General features: G+C 43.6%; 1 protein-coding gene across 2 annotated transcripts in view; it reads right to left on the reverse strand.

The window, feature by feature from the left end:
* Window positions 1–8342, reverse strand: part of LOC135396598 (serine/threonine-protein kinase VRK1-like) — a 57251-nt gene extending 48909 nt beyond the window's left edge. The window contains exons 1-2 of one of the 2 annotated variants that reach the window (XM_064627648.1): window positions 8266–8342; window positions 3756–3841 (exon numbers count right to left, since the gene is read on the reverse strand). In XM_064627648.1, the coding sequence (XP_064483718.1) occupies window positions 3756–3804 (49 nt within the window). In that variant the 5' untranslated portion in view covers window positions 3805–3841; window positions 8266–8342. Of the gene's footprint in view, window positions 1–3755; window positions 3842–5241; window positions 5351–8265 lie in introns of those variants that run through there. The other variant, XM_064627647.1, reaches the window with a different exon arrangement.
* Window positions 8343–8475: the final 133 nt, after the last annotated feature.

An 8475-nucleotide genomic window follows, 5' to 3' on the forward strand; every position in this document is an offset into this window, starting at 1 on the left:
GATAACAAGATCTAGATCCCTCGCAGAGTTGATCAGCATATCCACATAGTATGGAATGTAGAAGGTTTGCAAAGAGCAATCACCATTCGAGGCTTCGTTTCTGGGCAGACGCTACATCAACTCGGAAGCTGCGCCGAAAAAGTGACCACCACCGTGGCTGCAAATGCACCCTATTGAGAGTATGTCAGAATTCCTCCTCTGGAAAAACGAGAAAACTTCACTCCCTAAGAACCGTACCTTAACCGGTATGTACCTTCAGAAAAGGAATGCCGCGGCCATCTCATACGGTTACGGGGCGTCTGGACGGCACGCCACCGGAGCTTCTGAGGACGCAGATCTTTAAAATTAGTCTATTTCATATCTAAACACTTTTTGGACAAAAAAATTAGCCAGGTAGATTGTCGGCCGGTGCCGAACATAACGGTATCGGTTTCATAGATGGGTTTCCGGATACGACAGTCCCTTTAAAGGAGCACTAAGGTGACTCAAAATTGTTTTGGTCTTGGCTGCGCAGTGTTCTGCAATGAGTATGCAATGAGAATGTAAATGAGCTCCAGCGAAAGAACGACGGGCGAAGGTGACCTGCAGAACTTGGGTGAGCCACGATATAGCTATTCTGGGTCGCAAGTCTAAGAGTCTGAGGCTCTGTTAGGGCATCCAAAATGGTCAGCCCTTCACAACAGCGGCAGTGATGAGGAGACGGAAATGGACCTTTGGGGAGCAATGTTTTGCATTGCAGATTGCACACCCTACGACGTCATTTTTCTCAAAACTATAAATTAATTTTGTGATGCTTCCCCTTTACATGGAGAACTACTATTTTGGGAGAATAGACCTTTTTCACACTGGCCTATGCGCATGCGTGTGACCTTGAGGCGCCGGAGGGGATTATCTCCGTCTTCACTAGATGGCGCACTAGGAGGACAACAGAAGTGGAGACCAGTGGGGAGACCGCATGAATGGCGCGACCTTGTCGGCCCCACCTCCGGACCGGTTTTAGTCCTTTGTGCTACCCACGTGGATTTGTTTGACGCGCGCCGAGCATGGTTCGTTGGAGAGCCACTAGGATACGACACGTATGTGAAAGAGGTCCATACAGTGAGAGACATGTGGATGGCAGAGACATAAATAGAGTAACGTTCTCAAGACACACGATGTAGTCTGTAGTGGCAACTTAAAGGCGTAGCGAAAGCATATCCCGTAAATGTTTCGTTTTTAGCTGCAGCAGGCTGCGCGATAAATACCATGTGCTCCTATACAAGACGAATAACGCGGATGACCCGTAGCTTTAGTGTGTAAGCAAGGTCTTTGATATGGGAATGCTCCAGCGTGGTTCTTACTGAATTTTTGAACAAAAATTTAGTGTCTTGCAAGGACCTTGCTGGGATGTAAAACACAGTTTATGCCCAGAGCTTCAACATAACACAAAAATATTTGAGCCACAGGTATCACACGAGAGAATACATGTGGAGGTCCTTTCTCGAACGCGATAGACGACTCCTAAATGTTAAAGAACATAGCTTAGAAAGGAAGGCTGGTAAATACAACAGAGGGCACCATTCATTTCTTGCGCTTCTGGTTTCTGCTGCTGATTTCTAGTGCAAGGAGTGCTAACACCTGTGGCTTCGAAACTACAGTTCTGACTCCAGATAAGCAGAATTTGCACTGCAGCTCCACGAGAATGAGAATACCGATGCAAAATCGAGGGTTTTCGAGGACTGTGTAAAATTCCAGTTTTCCAGACGTTCAAAGTGAATTTTCAAATTCCAGGGTGCAAGGAGCAGTGGGAACCATGTCTAGAAATCCCAAGACTACTTCAACAAGTCCATAAAAGTAGGGGAGAAGTTGGCACCAGCCCGTGACACAGCGGACAAGATGGGCATGAGGGCTTGGGGCTTAGTTTGTGTCACTGCACCAGATCAGCCTGGGGTTCAGACGCTACTTCATATACTGCTAATTTTTCGGGAATCACACAATCACTGTTAGAATAAAATATTAGGTTACTTGATGAATTAGGTATCATAATATTACTCCCCCCGAGACCAGGGAAGTACGAATTATACACACACACACAGACAAAGTCTTTATGGTATACTATTGTAACAGCTAGAGAAGCAGGTTTGAATGAAAGGCTATTGAGAGAGACACTGTTGATCCGTTACTGTGGGAACTTGATAGCTTTGCATCCTTTACCTTGTGGTTTTCTTTATACTGTAAATGTATTTTCATTCGCAATGTACAGTCAAACTCCTTTACAGCGAACACCTTTTTAACGAAAATACCACTACAGCAAATTTTTTTGCGGTCCCGCTGGAACCCTATAGGTCCAATACTGGACATCCTTTTTAACGAAAATACCTTTACTGCAAATTTTTTTTGCTGTCCCCTGAGTTTCGTTGTAAAGGAGTTTGACTGTATCAATTTTCGCAAATCATGCATGCAGTCATTTTAGAAGTTATTCGTGAGTATTGAATTTCGCGATTCCAGGGCTGCTTATTTTGTGGGGTAAACGTCAAGGTGTGTTCCCGAGTACGATTTTTCATGATTTTTAGCGGTCGTGAAATACGCGATAAATACAGTCGACCCCCGTTTATCCGGACTGTGCCGTTCCCGGCGAAATCGTCCGGATACCGGGGCATCCGGATAAATGAAACGACCGAATAGAAACGTCCTACAGAGCAAGGTTTAATTAAAACACAAAAATCTCGTCAATGACAGCTGTTACATAGTAGTGTAGGCACTCGATTGCTGCAAACTTTTGCTAATTGCATTGAGTTGAGCCACGCTGCATGTTGCGCTGCTCGAAGATTGTCAGTGCGGTCGCAAAGTGTCAATGTCCGAGCCTTGTTTCTCACTGGCGTCATCGGCACCGTCTTGTTGCACATGATCGGAGGCAACAGCAGCAATCACACCGTCATCAGTCATAGCTGCACACGCGTCATCATCCTTATCAACGTCAACGTAGTCAGAAACCGCAGCATCATCTACGGCAGTCGCAGTGAGTCTCTGCATCAGGGATCGCAGCTCAACGGGCCGTAAGCAGCAGGTCGTCGGGTTGGAGTTTTCCCCTCTAGAACCGGACAGTTGCTCGAGATATTTCCAAATGACTCGACTGGTCAACGTGACCCGACGCACACAAATAGAAAAGGGGGTCATCGTGCACGGTTGTCTCCCCTACGGAGGAATGTAGGTCCCTGACGTGTGACGGGAATAACCCCAAAACAGCGAAAAGGGTGACGAAGCGGGGTCACCGTCTCCTCTTACTCACGGTAGTCCGGATAACTGAAGCTGGATTACAAGAATTTTCGACTTTCATTCCCTGGAATTCTTGTCCGAGTCCACAAGCTGAAGTCCGGATAAACGAGAACAAAATACATGGAGGAAAATCCGTTCCCGTGCCTTTTGTCCGGGTACCGCGGGATCCGGATAAATGAAGTCCGGATAAACGGGGGTCGACTGTAATACATCGCAAATAAAAATATGTTTACAGTATTTGTCTGCGAGTCTAGTAAAATTTCAGCTGCGTTTGAGACGTTATTTGCATGTGTCTGTTTCGTACTTCCCTAGTCTCTGAGGTTTTAATATGATGAGTTCTAATCAGCTCCCTTGCTTTTCAGTCATTCTATCCTGGCATTAGGCATAGCTTCATGAGACCCTAATTGCCATTTAATTCCACCATTAAGGATCATGTGTAGTAGGTACTTTGTGGCCATTTCTGGCTCTGTGGAATTATCTAATAGATAAAGTTCCTTTACCTTTTCTCTTCTGGGGCAGACCCTCTTCCGGAGAGTTTCGTTTTGGCATCTTAAGTTTGTGCTGGTAGCATTCTAGGCTATACTGCCTGAAATATATCCAAGTGAGTGCTATCATTAAACAAAGTTTTCACACCAACAGTCATGGGTTAAAGCAACAATGTGTAGATGATCAACTACTGTAGTCGAAAAAATAGAAAAGAGAAAGTTCCCTAGACTAGCGAAGCCTCCTCATTGGCTGAATCAAACACACAACAAAAGAGAACGAGCCAAAAGCTCATCCTCTTCCACTACCCTAATGCAAACAACATTATGGTGAAGCTGGTAGAGCTACAAAAAATTAAAATCTTCACTGAGTATCTTCAGCATATCAGTAGATCATGGTTGGGGTTTCAAAATGTGGGAGAGTCAGTTTACTTGTAGGCAGACACTCTGTCAGACAGAGTATGCAACTATCTAATTACTTAAAATTTGAAGATTTTTTAATTAGATGTTTTCCGGGAAATGCAACACAGCAGAATTGGAAGCAGTCATTATTTGAAGCCTCCCCATTTCGCTTTTTAAAACTTAGATCTGTGCATATTTTTAGACATCCATCGCCAAGTTTTGCACGCAAATAAGCCAAAACCGAATCCACACACTTCGGGAGGGCAGGAAAATGATAGACTATTGCCTCCAGGAGTTTACTGGGTCACAAAGCAGTTTATCTGGCTGGCAGGTGAGCACCTAATCCAATCTGTTCCATCACTCCAAAGCACGTGGCTCTCCGACGTTAAATGAACATTCCTGTCCCCATGGCTGAGACATGCTTGGTTTCAGTTTTGGCTCACTTGTGTAGCAAAATTTTGCAATAAATATCACAGAGTACATGCACGTTTCGGTATCTTTAAAAAAGAGGGTGCACCTTTAAATATGACTGGCTTCAATTCCATCTCACATTTCCCTAAAGACACCTATCTAAAAGTCAGAGGTGTACAGACTGTACACTGTTAATATGATTCAATTTGGAATAGTGAATACAGCAGTTCCACATTTTTGAATAAATATTTGATTAATTTTAAATTCACAGAGATACATTATCGGTTATTGCACAACAACTATAAATGACAGGGAGGACCTTAGGAGTAACATAGGTAATGATTTAAGTACTAAATGATTAAGTTAAAAAAACATTAAGTTAAAATACCAAATACTGACTCCAGTGATGGAACTGACAAGAGGCTGCCTGCAGCCAGTCTTGGAGCAGAAAAATTTTGGTTTTGTAGCCACTTTTACAGTCCATGGAGAAGAGTGTACCGAATCCTATTTCTGTTACATATGGTGTAAGTACAACTCTACATCACAAACTTGTTATTGGCATAAGATTGCACAAAGCACTTGCCTCGTGTGCTAATATGCAACTAAGTAAAAAACGTTCCAACCCCCCCCCCCAATTATTTATTCAGAGAAAGGACAAAGCACTAATTTTTGCATGAAATTTGCAGCGTACAGATGTGGGCAAATGGAGACGACAGCAGGAAGGAGCGGACTCCCCCTCGAAACCCCTTTTCGTCCCACACGCATCACGCTCTTGCGCAAGGCAAAGCATGCATCTCTGTGTACCTGCGTTGAGGATTCCAGTGCGTTATACATTTCTCTCCCTGAAGGACACTGCTGAATTTTTGCTGCCTCTGCGTCAGATGCACAGCGCTCATATTTTGTGCATGCGTATGATGCGCAAGATGAAAAAAATGATCAGAGTTGTCGCTACTAAACACAAAGAAAGAAGGCCGTGAAGCACTCGGAAGGTTAAGTAAAAAAATGCGAAGTACAGTAAAACCTCCAAAGTCGGACACCTCTCTACCTCGGACAACTCCCCATGTCGGACAAGATTTCATAGCACCGGCAGGCTCCCATTGAAATTACATGGAGACGAAATTCTCTATGTCGGACACCTCCCTATCCCGGAAGTAGGACAGGGTTTTGCCTGCTAAGTCAGACAAAACCCTGGCCAAATTACCTCAATATCGGCCCATCTTTGCACCGAAAAGACCCCAAATGAGCCAGGGCTCTTGACTTTCGCCTTTTTCCCCCCTATACTGGTCCCAGCATTTTGTTGTTTTAGTTTTCTTTTTCTAGTCCAAAAACGGGTGCTGTAAGCCTACATTCTAGCTATTCTTTGTGTGAGCACTTGTCTTCGGTTTGTCTAGAGCCTTGGAACGTGCACTGCACCAAGGCAATGAAAAGTGGGCTGACGCTTCAGAGACAAGTCTTTCAGCTCAATTCTAAGTGGGATTAAATTATCAAGCAAGCAGCACGCTGCTGGAAAAGCTCCAAAGGTAATGCCATTGAGTGGAATCTGCACAGAATTGAATCTACCAAATTAAGTACTAATTATCAGTGAAGAGTGGGTAGAGAGTTACCTGGCACCACTAATGACCATGAATTAAAAGAGGGACATTTCTGGCAACACAACTGTGATCTTTTCCATTTTTGTTTCCCTCGTATTCTGTAACTCGGACACCTCCCTAAGTAGGACACACTTCGGCTGCACCGCGGGTGTCCAAGATAGGGAGGTTTCACTGTAGTTGTAGCCTGCTGTAACCGAACTACTGTAGTTAACTACAAAAAAATAAGTTTAACTAGTAGTTGTAACTACCATTTTTGCAAGTAGTTTCTAACTACTTTTTAACTACCATGCTGCAGTTTGACTACAAGTAGGTAACTACTGCACATCCCTGCTAGAGAGCACTCTGAATTTGAGGTGTCTGTAGCTAACAGTTACAACATTGTCATTTCTACATTCTGCCAGGTAACCATCAGCATTAGTGGTGGAGAGGGATCTTTAATTTTCTTGGAACACCTTGCATTGAAACATCATATTCAATCAAAGAAAGGTCTGAAGAAAGGTCAAGAAATCACACAGCGATTTTTGCCAAACGTAAACTCCAGAAAGTCAGAACCCTACTTGTAAGCTTGTTATGGAATGGAAAAAGTATGTCTGTCTATGTAGACAAGCAGAGACACTTAACTGAAGTGCTTTAGGCTCTTAGGCATATGAGCCTCCTCAGAGCCCTTCCGTGACGAAAAGTTATGGTCAAACATGACATGTCTGCGCTGCATTAAGCTTCACCAATTAGTGAAGTTGGTGCTTTGAAATTTTACATCCATTTCATAATTTTCGTTTCAGCTATTCTGGTGAGTGCCTCGCAAAGGTTATTTTCGGTACCTGCAGCAACATAAAACAATGCTCCAGGTTGTACAAAACAAGACATGCTCACACGGAGCAAGTAAAGCAAGAAAAACAATGTTCCATACAGTCCACATTCCATGGACAGGGAACATAAGTATTCACCCAAAGTTATGTAAACACACATGCTAAGTGTGTACTTATGTGGGTTAGTGCTTCACTTCAGAATGCAAAGCTCACTTGACCTCTCATGACTTGGAACATACATGCAGGCTTTGTTTTAAATCCTAGGTTTTAAGTCTATTTGCACCTTGCACTGGCCACATACAAATCTGCACCAGAGCCAAAGTTGTTGTTGCACCAGAGCCAGCGTGTACTTGTTCTGCATGCCTCAGTAAAGGCCGTATTACTGATATGTGCACTTTCAAGCTTATGTATTGCCAACTGCGCTTAGTTAGCATATTCCAGCTGAAATGTAGCCCAGGTTCAATATATATGTTCGTGACCGTCCCTTCATTTCACCAAGAGCATACCACATTGATGAACGTGAACACTAGCCGAGCGGACCCATTTCGTGCGGAGGGCGTGTGAAAAGTAAGCTGCACAACAGCCGGGAAACAATGTCCGAAGTCAGACTTAAGACTGCTTGTGCACAAGCCTTAGGTGACGGCAATACCTTTGTTGTTTCACTTCATCATACATCTTTTGCGAAAGATAAACCATTCGTGAACGGACTCTGCGTGTTCGTGTGATACGACCTGTCATTGGAATTAAAGCGATCCACATAGCCCAAGCTGACAATGAGCGTTTGAACATACGGCTAGAAATTTGGTTCACAACGTTGACAACAGTCCATAACTTCCTCAACAAGCATTAACTTTGCACTTATATAACAGTCGTGGAAGTGGGTATGTCATGCGCCCAAATTTCGAAAATACAAACTAGCAACGGCTGGTCCTTTTTTTTTTCTTCTGTCCTTTATCTTGTACACACACGGAGCACGAATACCCACCGTAGTTGTATATACACAGATGTAACATCAAATTGCGTCCGACACCAGCGGTGTCTACAAATATAAATGTCTGCTGATCAATGCCCCGTACATGTTTAGTGTCAAGTTCTCAAATGCCGCTAGATCAACAGAGTGAGAGGCACTCTAAGCCTACCAACACTTTTAGGCCTAAGCAATGACGTTGATCCGTACACGGGACGAATTTCAGTGTACAAACGCGGCTAACGTATGGGCCAAAGCACTTTTTTTAGCTTTATTTGTTAACTTCGCGTTGTTTCCGAGCCAAATACAGCAATGTGCAACTCAAAGAATATGTGAAAAAAGTTTCAAACCTCCAAAACAGAAGCTGCCGCCATTGATTCAAATAACAATTTAAGCTTGGAACCCAGATCGCCCGATGCAAGACGAATCCGGCTCTAGCATAGAGATCAGTGCCCCATGCAGATCTCCTATTTTATTATAAAAACTGACTTTACAAATCTGTCGCACGTATAATACATACACGAAATACTTTTGCTAGCAAAACATATCCCTTCTTCCAT

The sequence above is a fragment of the Ornithodoros turicata genome, chromosome 6 (assembly GCF_037126465.1).
Source record: "Ornithodoros turicata isolate Travis chromosome 6, ASM3712646v1, whole genome shotgun sequence".
Classification (NCBI taxonomy): Eukaryota; Metazoa; Arthropoda; class Arachnida; order Ixodida; family Argasidae; genus Ornithodoros; species Ornithodoros turicata.